This window comes from Mchenga conophoros, linkage group LG2 (assembly GCF_057382185.1).
Source record: "Mchenga conophoros isolate Kocher_MC1m ecotype Shallow Benthic linkage group LG2, M_conophoros_male_GT1.1, whole genome shotgun sequence".
Taxonomy (NCBI): domain Eukaryota; kingdom Metazoa; phylum Chordata; class Actinopteri; order Cichliformes; family Cichlidae; genus Mchenga; species Mchenga conophoros.
In genome coordinates, this window is record NC_140527.1 from 8,062,147 (window position 1) to 8,083,294 (window position 21,148).

Sequence of the window (21,148 nt, forward strand, 5' to 3'; positions counted from 1 at the left end):
AGATTGAAGCTGGCCAAGAATGTGCTTAGGAACAACGCTCTAAGGAAAAGATTCCCAGCATTCCTCATTGGTTAAGGAGAGGTACCGGCCTTCGCAGATAGGAAGTTGTCTGTCATTAGGGGGTAATCACTTCATGTGGAGGATTGCAATGCCTTGGAATGATTACTGTTGTTATCGGCAGTGAAACTTGGTGCAGAAAGCATGGATGAGTTTTTTCTCTCTCTTGTCTCTCTCTGTCTTTTTTTGGTTTGCTTTTTAATCAGCTTGACTGATCCACATGTTTTTCCAAACTTTCTCAGCGTTGCAACATACATTTTGCTGAGGTTAAGTCCACAGTGCACACTCTGCTAGATTCAGTGGTATATAAATGGTTCTGTGTTGACTTAAAGGTGGTTGGTATTTTTTACCTAGGGGCATTTCTAATTACTAATGGCTCGTGTGTAATGATGCCTATCATGTCAGTGGTGCAACAAGGTGGATGCAATCCGTCATGCAGACTCATGTTAGAACAGCAGAGAATTTATACAACTGGGTTTTGTCTGTGGTGGTTTGCTGTCTCCCACACCACTTATCTGTGTTTGTTTGCAGGGCTTTGGTCCTGCTGTCCTTTCAAGTGGGTTGTCTGAGTGCCCTGGTCTGGCTGGTTTTGTCCTCTCCTCTCTCATCTCCTCGCCTGACTCCTTTTTTTCTTGCCTTCTGCCAACGGAGCCAAGACTTCAGGTGGAATGATGCCGTTACGAAAAGAGCCCGTCAACGCTTGCCCGACATGCCAAGCCAAGTATTTGTCTTTTGGGGTCCCCCCTCCTTACCTCCTCCTCCTCTTATTCCCTCCACACCACCACCACCTCCCCCGGATCCTTGAGAACAGGAAGTATATCTTGTTAAGTGATGGATGGGCCCCCTGCTCTTGCTGGGAGGAAAGAAAAAAAGCCTTTCTTTCCCTCCAGGGCAGTCAGATGAGTTTAGCAGTCTCAAAGCTGAGGGTCGGCTCTGCTTTTTCGGGAGCGTCTTGGAACGCTCGGAGCCCGAGTGCCTGGAAGCTACAGGCACTTCTCCATTATGTGTGCGGAGAGAATTAATAGCTGATAAAGTGCAAAGTGGTGTTTTTGCACTAGGAAAATGGATCGGAAATTAAAACGATCCGTCCAAGGAGAGTTTATTGGAATATATGTGTGCTTACATGCACGCTTGCATATGCGAATGTGTTTGTCAGCGTGTGTGGGAGTGACTGAGTTATTTAGTCCGGGGTCAGCAGGTTTGTGTTGGCATGCAGCCGCCCGATACTTCCAGGGAGAGCAACTCAGGAAGTGTCCCTGGCACGTCCTCTGCATAATGCAATATACTGTGCTGCAACGGGCTTGACTTGCTGTGACAAACAATCACAGATTAAAGTTCCCACTACAATCACCTCACGCCTCGAGCACAGTTTTGTACCAACAATATATGTTAACCCACAGGAAGAAACATAATAACAAACCTGATCCCACAGGTGTTGTTTTGTAATTGCTTTGCCAGATGCACCTTATTAGGCCTTAAGCCCTTACATCTTTGATTTAATACTGCAGCCCTCCAGCCATCCGTCCATCTATCTCCCAGCATGTCACCGCAGCAGCCACCCCTTTCCTGCTTCGATTGAGGGTGGTGTTATTCCTCTCTATCCATTTTGTTACACTACCGTCACAGATAGCCACCCACCTTTCTGTAATCAAGCGTAAGAGTCGAGAGACCTGAAAAGCAAGAACGTTTGCTGTCATGAGCCACGGCTCCTTTGTCACCCATTACTCTGTTGTGGATACGTAAAGGTAGCTACTAACATTCGTCTCCGGTTTCTGTCCTCTCATGTTCCATACACATGTACAGGAAAACCAGTAGATAAAAGGCTGGGATACTATCCATCACCCCAGTAAACTGGAATTTGCTATCCAGAGGGGAAATATAGCAAACCGTAAAACAAAACTCCAAACCTGAAATTTCCTCCAAGACACTTATCGAGCAGGTGGTCTTCAAATGAAACGCAGAAAAGATTTTTTTTTGCTTACATTTTTTTAAGCTGGAAAATTCTATGCACCTAGAGTTCCCTTTTTTTTAAATTATGGAATATAGGTTTTGCAGATGTTTGGCATTTCTGCTTGTTAAGTGAGTTAAATATCAACCTTATTAAAACCCAGATTCACAGAGTGCTTATGCACTAGTTAGCTGAACTCGTAGCATGTGCTGATTGTTCTGTTCTCCTACTCAAACATACAGGATGACATGACGTACAGTAGATGCTCATATTCTTTGCAAGTAAAAGAGGAGAGTTGCAGAGGTAGAAGCGCAGTATCTAACAGTTCAAAGGCTGCTTGTCCAGTCCCTCCAACCTTCACTGATCACTCCTGACATGGCCTCCTGTATGGCTTGCATCTGTGAGTATCTCCTGTCTCGGCTCCACAGGCCAGAGTCTGGCCCCGCTGTGGCCTGTCTGGCTCAGAGCCAGGGCCTTCAGGACTTACTGACTCTTAGGAGAATAGCAACAAAGAAACTTTGAGTTTCAGTTGATGTTCGTTTTCTGTTTATAGTTCATTCCATTGCTACCAATAAATGCCAGTTCACACTGTGCTCATTTATTTTCCCAAACCCACTGCTCCTCAGCTAGTTGGCTTGTCAAATGGGTTACCACACTGCAGCTTGTCACGGCCTGGCTGAGGACAGCAGATGGAGGCAGGACATATTTGTCAGTCTGTCTGCTTGTCTGAGTTTGAGAGGCGCCTGCCACTTAATGACGTCTGACAAGCGGGACAGCGGCAGCTTTGGGTACTCAAGGACTGTTTTGGGGTCACAGAGATGTGATCTGTAGGAAGTGGAAGGTTTATCAGATAACGGGGAGATTGTCTCCACGCTGACGCCAGAAGTGGAAATCTCAAATTTCACAGTTTGTATATCAGGCATTTGCTTTATAATCCTGTTTAAATAGGTGTACAATTATTTCAGGAGTGGACTGAACTATTTTTTCACAGCTTAACAAGCAACCAGCAATAAGGTCAAAGGTCAGAAACATAGTGTCATGACAGTATTTTTGTGACATAAGAATGGCAATGTACAAAGGAAACACTGTTGAAATAAAGCAATAATGCTGAAAACATTTTTAAAACCCTTTATGTGTCGCAATTTTTGAAATATGACCTTAAAACAGATGCTGTCTGTCTTTTTTCTGTCCCACAGGCTCTGATGCGTCCAGGTCGCCTCGACCGAATCGTCTACGTGCCGCTTCCAGATGCGCGTACTCGAAAGGAAATATTTTCTCTGCAGTTTCGTAATATGCCTGTCGCTGAAAATGTGTCTCTTGACCACCTGGTGACTCGGACCAACAATTATTCCGGAGCTGAGGTGAGCTTTAGGAATATCTTTTGCATGCACATAAAATCACAACTATGGTCTTCTTTGGTTGGGGACAATATGTCTTTTGCAAACACACAAAAATTCTTGAAATTACCAGTTACCAAAATTGACAATTGGGACACAAAAAAAAATTATGCAGTTACCCAGCAGGTTGTATTGTTTGGATATCTGCATCTCTCTACCACATGTCAGACTCGATCCACTAAAAGAATAACTTTGACTTAGAAATCGATGCTTTATTGCTGTTTTGCAACACCATTCTTACTACTTCTGGCACGTAATAAGAAATTGTGAGTGTAGCCAGAATTGCAGAAAGATGTTACTGTGCTTTTCTGTGATGTCTGCATCGTGTCTGTACTGTGTCACAGAGCACCCTCGTGATCTCACAGCAGACCGGGAGAAATCGTACAAACAGTTCTTTGTGTAACAGATTTGTCTCCCTGCATTTGTCTCCCGCGTGATTCACATTGTCTCGAGCAGAGAAATTGCTGCTGTTCTCCATGGCACAAGTAACTCACAAGTTCTGAGAAATTGTGAAACCAGTGCATCACAATTTGGCCAAAATAAACTGTTTCCTATGTAAGATCTAGTTTTTGATATTTTTTTTAAAAATCCCTGTTTTTTCTTGACCTTCAAATTTATACTGTTTATAGATCTTAATCTTAATTGTAAAACTTTGCTTTAATTCAGCTTGAAAAGTTATAGACGTGATAGGAAATAAAATGTTTGTCACTTAATACCACTGTGTGTTATTACGTGCAATTTTTCTTTAGCTATAATTTGAGATGCATGCAAATGAAGTTTCCAGTATGCTAAAGCTCATTTAACACATGAAGTCAAGACAATATGAGGAGAATCAGGTCTAGACGTCGCAGTTACCCACTGTGCACTTTGGAAAGTGCATGTCAAAGGCCGGACAAATCCACTGTGTAATCATCTTTGCCATAAACAATCTAACATCACAAAAAAGCTGGTAGATTAAAGACCAGCTAATGTCAAAACCAACTGAGTCAGACATTCTTTCTGAATGCATCTCAGTCAGGTAATGTCTAAGAACTTCAGGGTTTCAGTGTATGGCTCAAACAACACCCACTTCACTCCATAAACTGCTAGTACACATTAACAACCACGCACAAGAGCAAACAAGCCTTTCAGGAGAAACTGTCTTAAAAGGTGCTCGGTTATCCCTGCTTTAGCAGAATGGTGATTGGAGTTGGGATTGTTTGGTCATCACTTTCCAGCCACTGTAAGAGCATGGTTATCATTCCCAGTGGGTGTTAAACACAGCCAGGGCTGCCCCTTGCCACCAGTTCTGTTCATAAGTTTATTATGTGTCTCGTGGACTGAGGATTTCGTGTCAGACTTTTGTGGATCATGTGCTTCTGTTGCCTTAATTGAGCAACAACCTCTAGCTTACAATCAGGTGGTTTGCAGTGAAGTGTGAAATGGCTGGGACAAGAAATAGCTCTTCAATCCTGAGGCCATGGTTCTCTGATGGAAAAGGGTGGTGTGTCTACAACGGGATGGGAATGAGTAACTGGAAGTGAAGTGGAGTTCAAGTCTCTGGTCGAAGAAAAAGTAGAAAATTGACAGATGAATTGGTGCAGTGTCTGCAGTAATCTGGATGTTTTACCAGTCTGTTGAAGTGAATGGAGCTATGCTTATACTCTTTCTACTCAGTTTCAGTACTTTCTAATTCAAGCACCCAATTAAATATTCATAAAGCGCTTTTTAAAAAGTGAAGCAGTCAGTTTACTATCCGATCATTGTTCCCATCTTCATCTAAAGCCACAAGCTGTGGGTAGTGACCAAAAGATTGAGATCACAGACACGGGTAGCAGAAATTTGGGTGTCTCAACTCAGCCTTTGACCAAGGGCTTCATCCTTTCTTGTTCTCGGGGTTCTGCTTCTCCACATCAAACATGGTTCTGGCATTTCCTAGGTAAGGTGTTTCAGTTATGTCCGACTGGGAGGACACCCTGTAGCAGACCCAGGACACGGTGGAGAAAGCACATCTCTTGTCTGACAAAGTGGCTGTGAAGAGGGAGGTCCGGGGACTGTTGCCCCAGTGACCTGGACTTTGATAAGAAGCAGAAAACGGATGGATGGATTCTATTATTCCCACATTTAAACAATTATCTCATTCGGCCTGTCAGTTTCGCTATGTGGAGCATTTGCAAACAACATTTGATTTCCACTACGCTTGCACAACATGTCATATGAACCAAGACTCCTCAGGCTTTGCCCAACCCTTGATCTGGATTGTAGAGCAGTGATAAATATTATGAAGTGAGTCATTTCACAAGCAAAAACGACCAAACATTTTCATCTCCTATCAGATGTGAGGCCTGCTGTTTTTCTCATTGTTTAATTGATGTATGCTGATTATCTTTTGTTTTTAGACAGTTGGCTGAAGAGGCCATTTTTTACTTCGCTCTGAAGTTTAAAACAAATATACATTTGCGCCGATTGCTTGGGTTCATTCTGCCAATCAAAACTCCGCTGACCACACCTACACAGGACAAAGAACATTTCTTAATTTTTTTAGGATAAAACGTTTATATGACTTGAGATGATTTCACTAACCAAGCACGCAAATATGCAGTCAGTGCACCTCACCTGGTTAAGCAGGTGGTCCATATGCTGAAGGCTGTTGCTAGGGCCTGGGTTCAAGTCGGCCCTTTTTGTTTTGTTTTCACCCCACTCTTTCCTTACTATTCTTTCAACTGTCTTTTACTTTTGACATCCCTATATGCAGTAGGAGGTTATAGTAGAGACTCCTCATCTACCCTCCTTCCCAACTTGTCAGCCCCCACCCTAAAAATCAGCCTAAAGCAGGCGTACACCTGGAGGAGGTATGCAGTTAGGAAACCAATCCCTTACTATCAGGTGTTGTGTTTAACACCGGGGTTTCTGGTATAGTGTCTCATCTGTGGAATGGAGGTTTGCAGTCACTTGCCACTGAGCTCTTGAAACCACACAAAAATTCAAAGGCATGCCACAGTCAAGCTGATAAGAGTTCATAGGTGGAAAAAACCAAGTCTCACCATTGTTGTACCATTGCATTTTATTTTACGTACCTGTCCTATAGATCATATTAAATTAAATGAAACTTTAGACTCCCCTGATCACTGAGGGGAAGTTTGTGAGGAAACAGGATACAGATAACACATCACAGCACTGAAGATGTGTGTTTAGAAAGAAAAAGCTTCAAAGCTTCAGTGAAGAAATACAGCACGTCTAAAGGTAAATGATATATACACATATGTCGATTGCTGACAACGTGACTAGCTCCCCAAATGAACAGGAACATTAATAAAACATTTGTGCAAAAAGGTCACACAGCCTTTATGCTGAAGGACTCTTAAAAAAAGATTTTTCACCTGCATACTATTCTTCCATAAATCCTAAAATGCTTCAGAATGGCAACATCCACCACAGTTTACAGTAAACTCGATCCGTCTGCGTTGTTGATAGCTCAAGGACCTTTGCTGTCAAAAAGAAGTGGGGAGAGTAATCAACCAGGACACAAGCGCTCACAACCACTTCTTGTTTACAATTTATTAACTTTTTTTATTTTTATCCAATTTGTTCAACATACAAGAATAAACCTCCCCCTGACAGAAAACCAACTTTAAATAAACATTAAAAAAAAACCTTTTGTTTATATGAGGCAGGACATTTTTGCACATGGTTAGAAACATTATTAGAATTGACTTTCTTTTGAACAAATGTCTTGAACGCATGCTTAACATAAAACTTACTGAACTATTTAATGGTTTTCGGGCACGTCCAAACACTCTTACTTTCAGACAAAGCAATGACAAAGCAGCAGATATGTTTGTGTTGCTTTCAAACATTAAATTAAATCAGTGGAAATATGGAAAACATATTTTTGCATGTTTTTCAGCCAGCACTGCCACTGACTGATGTTCCCCTGGTCCCAGCTCCTATATTTGTTCCACTTTTAACAGTAATACACAAAACTCTGGACTAGGACCTTTCTCTCCCACAGTCAACACAATACCTGTCATAATCACAAACAGAGAGCAACAGAATTATCATAAATCCAGTAACTCCAAAAATATTAATAACCTCCGGCCTCTTCAAAAATATCAACATCCATCCAACTCTATTGTCAAAAATCCACCAGTCTCAATCAGTATGGCACTTTTAAATGTACGCTCTCTGTCGAACAAGTCTTTTATTATTAATGATTTAATTTTAGATAATAAACTTGACTGTTTATTTTTAACTGAAACATGGCTGGGTTCGGATGCACCAGTTGTTCTCACTGAGGCCTCCCCACCAAATTTTAATTTCTCTTTTTCTATTAGAAGTGGTAAGAGAGGTGGTGGGACTGCATCTTTAGCCAACAACACAATCACCTCCAAACAAATTTTATTTGATCATTTTACCACTTTTGAATTCCATGCTATTGTTTTCAGCAGCCCTCCAGTTTTATCTGTCACAGTTTATAGACCACCTAAAGACAGCGCTGCTTTTATCAAGGAATTCTCAGAATTTTTAACAAACATACATTCAAAATATAACATGATAATTTTAACCGGTGATTTTAACCTGCACATAGATAATCCTTCTGACCCTGCAACAAAAGAATTCTTAAACATTCTTCACTGTTTGGATTTTACCCAGCACGTCACGCAGCCGACTCACAACAGAGGACACACTCTGGACCTGGTCATCACCCATGGGCTGTCCACCAGCGTGTCCTCTGTTGTTGACTTGGCTGTCTCTGACCACTACTGTGTGTTTTTTAACATCACCGGTTTTATTCAGCGGGAGACCTCGGTGCGAACTGTGAGGAGGCGCTATCTAACCTCTGAAGTGGCTGCAAATTTTACCAGGGTTTTAGACGAATGCCCCCCTGTGATTTTACCTGCATCCTGCGATCTGATTTTTAATCATTTCAACAGCAAACTGAAGAAAAGCCTTGACTCCGTTGCTTCACTCACCACCAAAAAGATTAACGTAAAACATGGATCACCCTGGAGAAACGAAGAAGTCAAAAAACTCAAAAGAAATTGCAGGGCAGCAGAAAGGAGATGGAGGAAAAATAAAAATACTATCAACCATCAAATATTTTGCGAGCAACTTAAAGTGTACAATAATACATTAAGGAAGTCAAGAAATTCATACTTCGCCAAAATAATCAGTATTAACAAAAATAATCCCAAGGTCCTCTTTTCCACCATAGATCATTTATTTAACCCTGATTTTAACAGCTCCCAAAGAACCCCCACAGACTCGCTCTGTGAGCAGTTTGCAGACCACTTCAGGGGAAAAATCAGCGCCATCAGATCTGATATTTTATCTAATCGTGATATGATTTTAAATACATCTGAGGGCTCGATTGTACCTGAGGAGACACTGGACAGCTTTGTCCTGGTTAATGCTGAGAACTTTCAGAAGGTTTTCTCCACAGTGAGACCCACCACATGTCTTTTAGATCCAATTCCTTCTTCACTCTTTAAAACACTTTATGGATTTTTTGAGGCTGAGCTTTTATGCATGATGAATTGCTCTCTTCAGTTGGGTGTCTTCCCTGCTGCCTTTAAAACGGCGGTGGTGAGGCCCCTTCTGAAGAAGAGCAATTTGGATTGTAATGATTTTAATAACTACAGACCTGTATCCAACTTACCATTTTTAAGTAAAGTCTTAGAAAAACTTGTTTTTACTCAGATTACTGATTTTCTCAATGATAGACAGATCCTGGAGATATTCCAGTCTGGATTTAGGGTGAACCACAGCACAGAGACGGCTCTCCTAAAGGTTTTAAATGATCTTAGATGTAACTGGGACTCCCAAAAGCTCTCAATCCTGGTGCTACTGGATCTAAGCGCAGCCTTTGATACAGTAGACCACGCTATTCTTTTAAACAGACTGAAACACATGGTGGGCCTCTCTGGTGCTGTACACAGCTGGTTCACTTCCTATCTCTCTGACAGAACTTTTATGGTGAGTATGGATACATGCTCCTCTAAGATCCATAAAATGACATGTGGCGTGCCTCAAGGGTCGGTTCTAGGCCCTGTACTTTTTAATTTGTATATGCTCCCTCTCGGCGGTGTCATCAGGAGGCATGGAGTGAACTTCCACAGTTACGCTGATGACACGCAGCTGTACATCTCCGTGTCTCCTGATGACACCAGACAAATGGATGCCCTCTTTAACTGTATCTTGGATATAAGATCTTGGATGGCAGAAAACTTTTTACAACTTAACCAGGACAAAACTGAAGTTTTAATTGTCGGTCCTGAGGCTCAGAGAGAGAAACTCTTGTCTAAATTAGAGGCATTTTCACTATGTCCTTCGCTACAAGTGAAAAACCTGGGTGTTATTTTTGACTCTGAGCTTGGTTTTATCCCACATATTAAACATGTAACTAAAATTGGATTTTATCATCTAAAAAATATAGCCAGAGTCCGCCCTATTCTCTCTCGGGCCAACACGGAGATGCTGATGCATGCTTTTATTACCAGTCGCATTGATTACTGTAATGCCCTGCTCTCTGGTCTTCCTAAGAAGAATATTTCTTCTTAGGGGCGATCGTGGCTCAAGAGTTGGGAGTTCGCCTTGTAATCGGAAGGTTGCCGGTTCGAGCCCCGGCTTGGACAGTCTCGGTCGTTGTGTCCTTGGGCAAGACACTTCACCCGTTGCCTACTGGTGGTGGTCAGAGGGCCCGGTGGCGCCAGTGTCCGGCAGCCTCGCCTCTGTCAGTGCGCCCCAGGGTGGCTGTGGTTACAATGTAGCTTGCCATCACCAGTGTGTGAATGTGTGTGTGAATGGGTGGATGACAGGTTGTGTAAAGCGCTTTGGGGTCCTTAGGGACTAGAAAGCGCTATACAAATACAGGCCATTTACCATTTACAACTCTTGCAAAACTCGGCAGCTCGTGTGCTGACGAAGACCAGAGGGCGGGCCCACATTACACCGGTTTTAGAATCGCTGCACTGGCTCCCCGTGTGTTTCAGGATCGATTTTAAAGTTCTTTTATTGGCAGTATGACGACTTGAAGCTTTGACTTTAATTACATTCTTGGGATTTCAAACTTGTCTGAGAGGAGGAGGAGGCAGGATCTCGAGAGGAGGAGGTGTGGAGGTCACTCAAGAGGTCACAGTAGTTGTCTGCTCAGCCGTAGAAGCTTGTTAAAATCACCTGTCTTCCTACCTGCCTGGAGTGACATCTGGTTTCACAACCCTCAGCTTCCCACTAAACTTTCCACCCTCAACACCCCTCAACACACTTTTAACTCACACTCATCCTAGAAAATTGCTTCTGGCTTTCCCTCCTCACCTCTGCCATCGCTCCTCCAAACAGAAGCAGCATTTGATACTGTAATCGGAGTGTTGTCGTGAAGGAGAAGAAGGGCTTAACTTGCTTCTGAAAAACAGTGTGATGCTATTTTTTTTTTCCTTTTCTGATCAAGTCCTGACAGGAAAAGACCCCGGGGATTTATTGCACCCTGTCAGATGTACCAAGTCAGTTCCAGGCCTTGTTTGTACCTTAATTTAAAAGAAGAAGAAAAAGAAGCCATATCAAATTTCACAGCTGTTTTTCGTCTTCCTTTAATGTTCGTTCCAGAATGAGTGTTTGCCATCAGGGCAAAAGTTGTTTTGTTTTTCTTTCTTTGCATTTGTTTAAAAACAGTAAAAATTTCAGTTTTTTTTCTTGTTTTTTTGTTTTATGATTTTTTCCCCCGATCAACCACTTAACGCTGACATATGAATCATTCAAGCATTTAAAAAGCTGTCTGTAGAACATGGTGGAGTCTCTGTCATGGTTTGCGGTTTCGGACAGTGGTGTTTGAGAGATTGCCAGAATTGATGGATTTATCATATTTTCCGCACTATAGGGCGCACTTAAAATCCTTTAATTTTCCCAAAAATCGACAGTGCGGCTTATAATCCGGTGCACCTTATGTATGAATTCTGGTTGTGCTTACTGACCTCGAAATGATGAAAAAATCTGTCAAAAAATGTTTTATTACAACTTTGGTAAGCTACGAAGCTGCACCGCTTGATGGATTGTCGTAGCATTATGGCCACCATAGTCAGGAGCCTCGCGGAGTGATCTGGGTCCAAAACTCCGTCTGGTTCAGGTCCCAAAGTCAAACAAACACTGCGGCATCACTGAGAGGAAGTTAGCTAGCTGGTTTCCACCTAAACATGATATACCTATCACTTCCAACATAAATGAAAACAGAAAACTAAACAGCTGACTTTTGTAGGGTTACCGAAGTTCCACTAGCTGGTATATGTTTGCTACTTGATTGTAACATAAACACAGTGAAGCTGGAGGATGAATGCTAATTTTTTTTTTCACTCAATAAAAGTTAATGTGAGGGCTCCCGATGGTTAGGGACAAATGCAGTCACATGGCAGGATGCTGTAAACAGACCAAACTTCAGTCAGGAGAACAACTGAGATAATCCATCCACAATACGAGGTTAGTCATTAATATACTGCAACAACGCAGGAATAGAGCAGCTGCGAGAGAATGCAGCGTTAATAAATCAATGGTACGGAAGTGCAGGAAGCAAGAAGAACGAGTTGAGTAAAGATTGACTTATCTGACGGTTTTGTTTCGCTTAATGCGCCTTATAATCCGGTGCGCCTTATGTATGAAAACAGACATGTTCATTGACAGTGTGCCTATAATCCGGTACCTTATGGTCCGAAAAATATGGTACACAGAAAAGTACTTTCAGCTTTTGATCCACCATGCAAAACCATTAGGCATCTGAATGGCAATAACTTTTTTTTCAGCATGACTATGATCCCAAACAGATGGACAATGCAGTAAAACTTGGACAGAAAACTAAAAAAAACAATCAAACGCTATAATTTATCGATTGGCCCCAGAGCCTGGACCTCAGCATTATAAAAGTAGCGTGGGGTCTGAAAGGCATTCAAAGCTCTGAATGTTCTTTATTAAATCAACATTTTCTCCTCCGTCTTTTAGGAAGATGTCATATTAGTCTTGATGTGTAAGTGGTATTTAGGGTAACACCTAACATAACCCCACAGGAACTTTTTTCAGTTATAGGTATGTTTCCCCAGCCTGTTTCCTCGGTAGAAATGACAATCTAGCTAATCATGGCTTGGAAGGAGGGGATAAGGGGATTCAGTGTTTTGCACAGCTAGTTGTAGGAATAAGCTGGTTTTAACTGCTTCTGCTAAAAAAAACAAATTGCATAAATGTGTCTGATACATGACTTGAGTGAATGATTGATTAGGGCTAAGTAACCCTCACCTTAACTGAAAATGGATAACACAATGAACTCTTGAACTATTGTGATTACCAGACGAGAAAAACGGGTTCCATGACAGAGCTTTGGCTCCCTGAAGCTTCAGTGCAGATTGTCACTGTTTTGCATCGTCAGACAAGTGAAGGCAGAAAGGGCCACGGACCTAAAACATGAGCAGCCTTTGACTAAATTTATTTGAAAATACATGTTTTTTTTTGCTAATAACCGAGCAAATAGGAAATTTCAGTTTGCTTTTAGGGCTTCTTTCCTTGGAAAAATCCACAGATGCTCAGTATTGAAGTTTTTCTCTCTCCAACGTGTTTTGAATAAACAGGAAATGAACTGAGTCATTAAAAGGAGTAATGACAGTCCCTGAGTGCGCAGCTCGTACTCTATTAACATTGGATGTCACAGACCTCCCCGTGGTGCTTGATTGAAAAGTGACCTCCGTGAAGTGGAATATAAAAACACCGCAGTAATGAGCATTTGGCAGATGTTGACAAGTTGCTGAGAAAAAGCTAAATATCAAGACTTCTCAGCATGATCACAGTAAGGACACAGCTCAAAGTATTTAGATGCAGATCACGTAGAGGTGGCAACAAGTGATAGGCAGCACCAACCCTGCTGGGTGCCCTCCTGCTGATCTCACAGCCCTGTAACATTCATGTCCAAAAAAGGGGGTGTGTTGGGGGACGGTTGTTCAGGCATTTTAATAAAACTTCAAGCTGCAGCGCTCAGCCGTATCAGAATATCTTTGTGTTCAGCCACAGATGCCTTTGACCGGCTGCGACCTCCATAGCGGTGGGTCTTTTCGCTCCAACAGGGGGAGAGCTGTTTGGTCCAAGCCCAGGTGTCTGGGACGCTTGGCTGACATCCATTCAAACTCACTGGCGCAATTGTTTTCTTAATGTTTTTTTTTTCTTCTTCCACACTGGCAAGAGCAAGTCTGTTCCAATGCGGGACATACAAATAAGGCAGATCAACGGCAGCCTGCAAAGCTTAATACTCCCCTTTACAAGATAGCTAAGCACATTTGCACACCCCAGTCAACTGAGTCAGAGTGTATTATGATGTAGTTTGATGAAGCAGTGATTTGTTTTTTCTGTAATATATAAAAGTAGTTTTGATTTTTTTAAATTATTCATTAAAAATAGAAACCTGAGCAGGCGAGCAGTATCTGCAGTAGCTGCAATGCGACTATTAAAAGCAAAAAAAAAAAGAAATTGATTGTAAGTACAGCCTTGTTGTATTGTGACAGACACACACACGCACACACACATAGTAAAACCACCCTCACAGGAAGACAAATGGTTTCCTCTTAACACCTGTTGTGGTTGTGGCTGTTCCTCCTCTGGCTCTGTGTTGTCTGTCTGATTTATGGCCTGGTATTTGTTGTTGCAAAGATTTTTATCACCAAGGACACAGGCGCAAAAAAAATGCATCAACAAAAACGTGTTGCTGTTTGAATAACAGTGACATTACACAATGTATGAATCAGATATTAGCCATGGAAAAAAAAGAAAAAAGATCTTCAATCATCAAATAAACTTGTCAGCTTTTGTGGAAAGTGCATCTGACTTGGTCTGAAGTTGGCAGGTATTTGCCGAAATATGCTCTAACTTCTTGTCTTGACTGCATTCATGTGTCTGCGTTTTATTTTCTGTGTGACCGACCGCCGACACAGTCACGCTGTCACTCTCAGACGCAGTCTTTGTTGATATGGAAAGCGCTTAACAAATGCTGCGAGGAAAAAGCCATTCACACCCCTGCAATTCCATGACTGTGAAACACCTCACTTCACTTCCTTCCCAGCAAGCCTGTTACCTCTTGACATTGTGAACATGTTGTTTTTAGAAAGGTTAAAAAAGAAAACATTTCCCTCGCTGCTACTGCCAGCCAGCTTCTGTGGCCTGCAAAAGGCCAGATGTCACAGCGAGAGAAATGGCTCCAATTGGCCCCTGATTTTACATTTTATATATAAAGCCTTCACTGTGGTTTATGTCTGAGTACATGGTGAGCACCAATTGAATTTTTCTGGGAAATATAAGCCCTTAAGCGTACCCAACATGCTGTTTCCCTTGGCTAGGAAAGAAGACAGAACGTGGGTAGCAAAAGCCAAAAAAGAAAGAAACTGAGCAAGAGAGTAGGAACATAGAAAGGGACAGAGAGGAGACACGTGAAGAGGAAGATGGTAAATTGTGGAGAAACAGAAGAGAGGAGAGGGGTGCACTTACCTACCTGAAAGTAGCTAATAAAACTAGAGGAGGACGCCAAAAAGGAAATGGACAGTGACAAGAACACACCATTAATTCAGTTTCAATTCCTGGAGACTCTCTTTCTTTGGAGTCCAGTTGTCTGGCAAATTATCAGGACCAAGAAATAATCTGCCTCTTAACCCTGTGTAAAACAGGTATTTGTCATTTTTACAGTGGTGGGTAGATTTTGTTGCCTTTGGACACAGCCAGGCTAGCGGTTTCTCCCACTATGCTAGACTAAATTAGCCGGCTGCTCACGGTAACTTCAAATTTAATATATGAACATGAGACAGGATATTATGCTTCTCAGGTAACTCTCCCTTATAGAGCCTATTTAGTCTGTCCCTTAATTAAAAACTAGATTTATTGGAAATTAAATAATTGCAGTCTAACTTATTTTAATGATTTGCAAATTTAGTTATATTAAATAGCACATTCAGAAGCCTTAAAATTTAGAACTTGTATATAATGTATGTGTATAGTGTTGTAATACCACTAATAAGATAAGATAAGATAACCTTTATTAGTCCCACATGTGGAAAATTTGTATATTATAGCAAATTATTATAACATGAACATTCACTGTGTATATGCAGGTAGTATGCATCTCGTGAAAGATGAAGCAAACAGGAAAGACAAATGTTCATATGACACATCTGGAGTTTCACCTGCCTTGGCATTACAAAATGCATACACACCACACATGCACACGCACACATGCACAGACGTACCCAATCACAGCTGTCTCCAGGTCACTTCACTGTGGGCGTGTTTGGTAAATATGCCATCCTTGCCTTCCCAAGTCCACAGAGAATGCGAAGCTTTCATTCATCTGATTAAGGGGTGAGGACAAATGTGCCCTTAAAGGCGAGGCCCAGCAATGCTACCCTACACACACACACACACACACACACACACGTACAACACCTTAACAGGGTGTAGCCCCAACACAGGTGCTATCCCACATGGGTCGTTCCAAAACATAGAGTGGACAATGGCTTAATATGATAACACTGAAACGCCTGAGCTGCAAGTTATTTGGTATTTGTAGGAGGTTTCTTAATATTATCAGTGAGTCATCTAACAGAGGAAAAACCACCACTTTCATGACAAACATTTCCTACGTGTTCAGAAAATGTTTCTTTATTTGCATAGTGAATACAGAGTGACTATTAGAGCTTTCACTCTATCTGATTTTCACTATATGATAACAAGCAGAGGTAGCGGGACTAATCTGTAATCTGTACAAAAGAGCAAGAAAAAAAATATCTCATTTGTCATATAAATAATAACATAATATCAGTTTGAGTACTGGTATATATTTAATCCTTCTTTAATTTCAAGGCTATGTTACAGGCTGTGTTATATACACTACAGCAATCAACAATTTATAAAAAGAAGGAAAGAAAGGCATGTTGCAACTACTTTTCCCCACTGATCTGTTCAATTTATTTGCTCTACTTTTATTTACACTACATTACTTTCTCTTTAATGGTCATAACCTGTCACCGTGGCGGTTAGTTGGCTTACACTTACAGGTCCAAGGAGTATAAGCTATAACGTAAAGTTCAATACTGGGGAGAAGTCTGACCATGTCAGAAATCAGACATTTAGAATTGTCTTGACTGGCTACACAGGAACAGGGAGTGAAATGAAGGCAGTGATGCAATAAAATCAAATAAAATATATGCAATAAAATACAACTTTTAAAAAATGAATTAAGCACACACTTTGCAGACTTTCTCTAGAGGGAAACAATGATGGCTCTACATTTGAAAAGTGCCACCCAGAGTCTGAAGTACAGTGTCCCACGTTCCACTGTGTCTTCCACACAGTGTGAACATCGTGGCATTATTCAGATTTTCGGCTAAAAATGTTAATACTTTACAAACACCAATATTTTAAAGCATAAAATTGGAGTTGATTGCCTGCTGGAATACATATGTAATATCTTCCTTGATGTCTGTTGTCTCAGCCGTAACATATGGCGAGGAAAGCCCGCACGAGTTCAATTTCATCATCGGAGTTTTCTATGGAATCTAAATTCCTCTGCTGAGAGCACAAGCATGTGCACGTTCATCCACAGCTCACACACCTCCGCTCTGTTATTTATGATCATGTGCCATGTTTCCATCCCCCCACCGCCCCCCACCCCCTCCCTTTTCCCCACGTGACTCTCCTCCTTCCATGCTTAACCTCACCTCCCTCTCTTTAACCTCCTCTCTCACTCTCGCCTTGTAATCTTAAATAGGTTTCACATGGAGTTGTGGTCAGGCCTTGTTTCTCTTGGCAGAAGCATGTCACTGCAGACACTTCCTCTTTGCTTCTTTGGAGGATGAAATGTTTTATTTCTGGTTAAGAGTTTGGGCTCTGCACCCCCAACGTCGTTTGATTTATGTATTATTTAATTTCCTCCAAGAAAATTGGATGCAGAAACCCCCCCCCCCCTTTTTTTTTTTCCAGTAAAGGGGTTGGGGATGATACTGTGGTGGGGCTAGGGGTGATTATTTTGAATAAGAGCTCCTCTTTGAGCCTAAGTTTAATTTAGTTTTCTTCCTGAGTGAACAAAGTTTTATGAGTTCAGTTAAACTCCAGTTATACATTTTTTTTCTTCCTTTTTGGTTCATATTTAATTATAGTTTGGATATATTTTCAAGGTAAGTTACTCCCCACTCCCTTTGTCTTGTGTTACAGCACAAAAATCTGCAGTCAACACTGATATCGCAGGATGTCAACTTGGGCCTAAAAACATCAACATGGGAAATTTTTATGAACAAATGCCGTTATTTTTCTGATATCTTATTGAGCAATTGATTAATGCAGAAAACTAAAGATACATTCATTATAATCACTGCCCCCTATTTGTTTGTATTCACTTAGAAAAAAATATATAAAATGTTGATCAGGTATGACAGCTCTGCATCAGTCCTAATATTAGTCAAACCTATGGATAGGATTGATTATTAAGAATTTGCACTTGTGGCCTGTTCTGCATTCTTGTTTTACAGTTATGACCTATAAGTAAGTCATGAAGATAAAAGAATAAGCTGCTTCTTCTAGCTGCAACTTCTGAAGGTTAAATGAGCGTTTAACAGTTTGTTAAGCAAACATGCAAATGTTTGCTCTACGAAACACTATGTAACCAAGAATGTAGGTCTTTGCATGAAGTTAATACCTATATGTATATGTACTGGATACATGTATGTGTATGTGCACATGCATTTCTGTCTAAACATGCATGTGAGGACGCATGTGTAGCTTTTCTTTTTTTGGGGTACGTTTTTCGATATTGACCTCATAAACCTTATCTGTGTGTTGCATATGTGTGCTCACATGCCTGCACAGTGCAGGAAAGTGCAATGTGTTCAGAGAGGGTGTGTGCCCGCGCCTCTCTGCACTGCAGTGTATGTGTGCAGGACTTGTGGAGTGATGGAGGAGAGGTTTTGTGGCAGGCGGGGTGGAGGGGGAGTTGTCGGGGCTCGCTCCTGTAAATGTGGCCGTTTGTGTTTGAGGGAGGGCGGGCGGGTGAGGCAGGAGAGAGGAGGGGGGGGGGGGGGGGGGGGGGGACTGGATGTAGCCCGCTGTAGACACAAGGCGATTGATAGTAAACACACACTCCGGGTCTAGTGGATCTGCTGCCGGTAGCCCGGCTAACAAGCCCTTCATTAAGGCCGTCTGATACACTCACTGAGCGCTTTTGTTGAAGTAGGAAGCGAAAAGTACACCAGACAGATTTGACCTGAGAACGCTGGTATGTGCTGCCAGCAGTCACAAGCTTTTTTCCCCCCTCTCCTCCACCTCGAGAAGGGTTTATTTTTGTCGTGCTGAACAGGTTGTCTCATGGCACGCGCCCCCCTCTTACCCCCACCAGGGAAATACTGCAGAGAAAACTACCGATTTTTTTTTTTTTTTTTTGGCTGTGTACGTGTAGAATATATGTCACAGTGTGCTTTGGTGGTTTTGTAGGCGTTTGCATGTTTGGATGTGTATGTGTACAGTGCATTTGTGGTGTGCGCATACTCGAATGTTAAGCATTCAGATTCAAATTTACATCTTTTTATACTTTTTGTACGAGGTTTGTATTCTTCTTTACATTGCACCTGTACAGTGTAGTCACTATACACTGCTCATAGCGCTCCTTAGACACGTAGGTGTCAATAGACATGCAGTCACTTTTTCCACAGTGTCTAAACAGTGTAAGCTTTAACTTTATTTTACCGCTTCAATTTTTCGGTATCGTCCATCTGTGTGCTGTCTCACTTCCAGTTCTTCCATGACCACAGTATGCTTTGATTATTACGATTACTGTTTTCCATCTCCATGGAAATGTTGATATTCAAATAACTTTTTTATTCCACTTATATGCGTTTCCTGCCATGTTCTAGTGCTAAAAAGTGTCGGGTGTGTTTGTTTAACCTGAGCTTTGCCGTGTTCTTATTTATACTCTGTTATTCTTTGCTGTATCTTGTTACCATTTGCCGCTATAACGGCTTAATTTCCTCTCGCAAGTCAATAAAGTTTTGCGTTGTCTTACAAGGACAACAAGACCTCACATACAGTGCTGGATGTGCCGTAGTATATCACTCCACATACAATATATATATCCAATGTTTTAAAAGTGTGCACTGAAACGGCATGATATAGGGTGTAGTTGTGGCTTGGAATGGAGGTGCAGTACAGTGACCAGTGGGGCATAAAGGCTGCTGTTGTATCCAGGGTTTCATGTTGTGGTACCCTAATGACTGAGCGCACAAGGAGGCCAGAGGTGGCTAGCAGCCTTGAGCAAAAGTAAGCCCTGGAAGTGCCCATCCTCATTTGGTAACCCCATTAAGATGGCTTCACTGGCTAAAATCCTCTGGCTTTATCTGTTACAACGCAAGACTGAATCAAAATTTATTACAATTTCTTCCTGTAGTAATTTTTTCCTATACTCTCTATTTTGAAACATAAAGATATTAACTAATAATAAAGAAACATGTATAAAATATGTAAATGAATAACTAATAAATAGGCTTTTCATTTTCTATCAGCCACAAAGCTCTCACAGCTATAAGAAAAATCTGAATCATTAGCGAAGGAGAGTGGGTGGTTTCACATAAGTTGTCTTGCAAATGTACTTACTCCCACTTTTTTCTATTTGTATATGTAAAGTAGAACTGTTGTGCTTTCCCTTATAGTTAGTCATGGATCCTCATATTCAGCATGGCCAACATGAATAATGAAAAATAATTCTACTAGAGACCAAAAATGAAAAAATATAGAGAGAGCTAGAAATGAGCATTATAGGCCACCTTTCAGTACTGTGGACAATAGTGTTCATCTTTCTTACATTTTTAAGTGCAGTATGTCATTTTTGAACTTTTAGTAAGAAAAACAAACTATGTGTTTATTTCTGCTCTTTCAAGAATAATTTTTCCAGTCTGCAGATATGTGCCCCCTCTAAGATGATGTTTGTAATAAATTTCTGAGTGTAAGTTTTGAACATTTTTCACGTTCCACATTAAATCAAACTTTAAGTGTTTTTGACCAAGAATCACATTTTGACTTTCTTTCTTTCTTTGAAGATGTAAATGTTCAATTAAAGATCAAAAGAAGATCTAAATTACTTTTCCTGTCAGCATCAGATGACCGACAGGCCTGTGGAAGTAAATGTGCCTGCCAGCCTCCACAAAGCATGTCATTATGGGAGCCTGACCCTCTCTGTCTCGCTACTCTCATCACTGAATTTGCCATGCAATTTACAGTAGTTCTGAGAAATCACGATAAATTCTCTCATCTTTTCAGTAAACCTACTATAAGTCCTTGCATACATTGTAGTGTTGAGAAATAAATGTTTGTAGGTTGAAGCATGTGACCTTTGGGTTTTTAAAGAGGTCTTAGAACCACGAGAGGAAACTTGTCATTAGAGGAATATGTGGAAACAAGGATGTGGCAGGAGCTGCAATTGACTATCACTTTTCCAGCGACCCATGTTAAAGCTCTACAGTCAAAGAGGCACAGCTGACATTTTATTAAGGCGGAATGACTGTTTTAAGGATTCGGCACATTTTCGATGGTGGCGACACGGATACAGATGGGATTTCAAGCATAGGTTTTCCAGCTTGGCTAAAGTCTAACGTGTCCACCTTCAATTATACTAATTTTTTTTTTTACATTTTATTTTTATTGTCCATTTTTCCATGTTCTTTCATCCTTACTCCATTTTGTGCAAATTTAATTTCCTCTTGTTTGTGCATAGCAGCCT

General features: G+C 41.3%; 1 protein-coding gene across 1 annotated transcript in view; it reads left to right on the forward strand.

The window, feature by feature from the left end:
• The window catches only part of afg2a (AAA ATPase AFG2A), a 112,804-nt gene that overhangs the window by 87,876 nt on the left and 3,780 nt on the right, over positions 1-21,148 (forward strand). The window contains exon 16 of the mRNA XM_085285432.1: positions 3,202-3,366. Coding sequence (XP_085141558.1) covers positions 3,202-3,366 — 165 coding nt within the window. The remainder of the gene's footprint in view (positions 1-3,201; positions 3,367-21,148) is intronic.